General features: G+C 50.1%; 1 protein-coding gene across 1 annotated transcript; it reads right to left on the reverse strand.

The window, feature by feature from the left end:
• Positions 1-233: 233 nt before the first annotated feature.
• On the reverse strand, positions 234-2,414 carry DEU56DRAFT_746936 (lysophospholipase catalytic domain-containing protein; the record flags this gene model as incomplete). Its single annotated transcript, XM_041349238.1, has 6 exons — positions 234-776; positions 826-867; positions 919-1,164; positions 1,215-1,366; positions 1,420-1,553; positions 1,603-2,414. The coding sequence occupies 6 exons, from the start codon at positions 2,412-2,414 to the stop codon at positions 234-236; spliced, it is 1,929 nt and encodes a 642-aa protein (XP_041202664.1).
• Positions 2,415-3,148: the final 734 nt, after the last annotated feature.

Raw genomic sequence — 3,148 nt, forward strand, 5'->3', positions numbered from 1 at the left:
CGTTTGAAATTCTTGCCAGTGGTCATCGTATCTGACGCCCGTGACGTGGATCCGCCATTGCTGAATCAGAATCGACTAGCAGGTCCCGACACCGCCGCATCCCGGCAAAAGAAAATGTCATGCCAGTAATTGCGTCCAGTTCATTAACAACAGCCAGCAGTGACCAAAAGCATCAACAATACATCAACTCTGACAACAAAAACTCAGACTCTGTCCACCTGTACAAATTGACTTCACATCATTAGCATGACCACAATAGCCGACGCCACCCCGAAGGCGCCCAGCTGTCCGAATGCGTGGCCGATGCGATGAGTACCACTGTGAGAGGCAGCAGTTGTGAGCGTGCTTCCATCCCAGCAGTACCTGTTCAAGCAGGTAGAGCAAATACCACTTCTTGCTACTCCTGCTCGCTCCCTTGCACGATCGACGACGGCACATGCGAGACACGACGGCCAATCCGGATCCTTCGTCGCTCCGTTTGTTGGATATCCCTGGGTCGTAATGACAAAGGTCTGGCTAAGCATTGCCTGGATCTCTGATGATGTATAAGAGATTTGAGTCGTTGGGGTGTTGGTAACGGGAGGTTCGCCATTGTGGGGTGAACCACCATTAGCAAGGTAAATAAGAAGGGGGGTGCTTGCGTTCGAACTGGTCGTGTTGCATCCAAAGAACGTCGGGCGGGTAGTTAGGTTTTGTGCGGTGTATTCTCCCATAGAAGTGGGAACGAAAGGGAACGAGTAAGCAGAAGGGTAAAGCGAAGTACGATTTTGCGTGGCCTAGCAAAGGTTCAGATGCGAAAGTTATTCGATAGCTGTGTATGCTCACGATCATAGAGCTGCCATCCGCGAAGCCGTTGTTATCATTAGTCTAAGTTCAAGATCAACTGAAGACCACGATATTCTTACGAAAACTACTTACTGCATCAATGGCGAAAATGACATCGATGCCACGCGCCTTTACGAGGAGAGGTTGCAAGGGAATAACTTCACCATCCTCACCACCGTCCACCATATTCAAATTCGTTTGCGCAGAATCAATGAACGTGTCCGGTGCTACGCCATAGAATGGGTTTGGCCAAGAAGCGACGTCGTATTCAACCTCAGGTTCAGGCAGGAGACTCTCCATAAGAGCTAGAACGGGCCCAAAGGTCGAATTGAAGGTATTCTGCCGAGCTAGTTTAGACGTGTTATGGACAATCGCGGAATGGAACCCACAGTGAAATTAGCGCCATTGAATAGTTCAGAAGATGATCCAGTGACGAACGCAGACTGATCGTAGTTGGTGATGCAGATACTGTTGTTTGTCGTTCCCAAGTATTTGGTAGGCGCAAACGCAGAAAGCTGCGGGTCAAAAGAGCCCGTTTCGACTATTCAGATGTGGTCAGGGGCCCGGGAACAAGAGACCGCGTTCGTGACTCACAGACATTGAACTCGAATAGGGGATTGGTTAAGGGGATGGAGTCTCCTGAAATTATCTCCGATGAGTTCTGACCCGGTGCTTGAAGGTTTGTGACCACAATTGGGAATGGTATGGAATAGGACGCAAAAGAGGTCCTTTAACCAGGATCAGCGAATGAACTCAACAGAATGAGAGCGGACCCACGTGTTTGCAACAGCAGACCACAAGATACCCGCTCCGTGAGTGTACGACTCGTCATAAAAATTAGACGAAAAAGTGCCATTAGCAAAATGTCTGGCTAGTGCACGTGCCCAATAGTCCGCAATTGTCACTACATAACCGGCGTCGTACTTTCCACGCAACTCATCAACAAGGTCCGTGTAATATTCCGTATCCGTGATGGGGTTGATACTTGGCGTGAAAATATCATAGCCAGCGTTCCATCCTCCCCACGAATTGTTAGAGACTGTGGGACTAGCGGGTCCAAAAATGAGTTCTTGGATAGTGGGGAAATTGGCTTGCGTAAGGGATGTGATGAACCATGATCCGCCTGACAATCCTGACAGATAGGTTGCTGCCTGGAGCAACCCGCCTGTCCCAGCAGCATCGGAAGACAAATTTCGCGCGTCTAGTGCATTCAACACTCCTGCACCAAAGATTGCAGCCCTATACCCTCCTCCACTCGTTGCAATTCCTAGAGTTGGGATCTCGGAGCTAGCGCCCGAAAGAATGCTTGAGACGTAACCCGGGAGAGAAGGATTAGTGGACAACACGTTGGAGAGATATGTCTTCCAGGCTTGTGGAAGGACGTTGGTCTTGCGATTTTGGATGTAGGAGGCCTCAGATGAGCTAAGAGCCTGATTCCCCGGACTACCAGCCATCCGCACCAGATTGAAGCCGGCAGGACACCGCGCAGCAACAGGTGTGTACGCCTGAGATGCCACGTTCTGAGCCATGGCGAATATCCCTAGCCATGGCAAAAGGGCAAGCAAGATAGCAAGGCGATTTTGCAGCATTCTCGGAAACGCGACGAACGAAGGGCAGTTTTCGCGGGCTGAGCCAGATTCGATGCGTCGAGGAAAAAGATGTATCCGACGTCCTTAAGAACGCGCGATGCACGTTTCGGTGAACCTCCGGGCTGTTGCTACTACACATTACGTGTGAGAGTAGGTTCCAAATTAATGAGCATCGTGAGCTCCTGAGGCTCCCTACCAGCTGCCCGGACCCGAACCAATAGCAAACCAACACGTTCCTGCAGTTCGCCTCCGTCACACTACGCTCGACGCCACCGATGCTTCTGAAGAGCGCTTGGGCGATGCTAAACGTTTTGAATAAAGCACACCATTCCGAGGTGATTTACGTCAGTCTCCGAGACTTGCTGTGAGCCTACCTAAATGACAGAAATAGGGCCCAATCAGTGATAGGCGCGCGCTGCCTCGATCAGCAGATCAGTGACTGGTGTGTAACCATGAGGTTTTGAGCACAAATATAACTTACCTGAGAGGCGACCGAGTTGCGTAGCTAAACCTTGTTCGCTAGAATTCTGTTTAGTGATACACGCGTATTACAGCCGCTCTGTCATAAGTCCGTCCCATATTATACAGACCACATGCGTTGATAAGTAGCGCACAGACCGGTCACCAAGTACTGTCGGTATATATGCGCTCCAAAAAATCACATTTCCGTGAAAAAGCCTGATTGTGCGTTGGCATATAACCGGTTGCAACCGTATTGACGTTATACTAAAGCT

The sequence above is a fragment of the Suillus clintonianus genome (genome assembly GCF_016758775.1).
Source record: "Suillus clintonianus strain FC179 chromosome Unknown DEU56scaffold_131, whole genome shotgun sequence".
Taxonomy (NCBI): domain Eukaryota; kingdom Fungi; phylum Basidiomycota; class Agaricomycetes; order Boletales; family Suillaceae; genus Suillus; species Suillus clintonianus.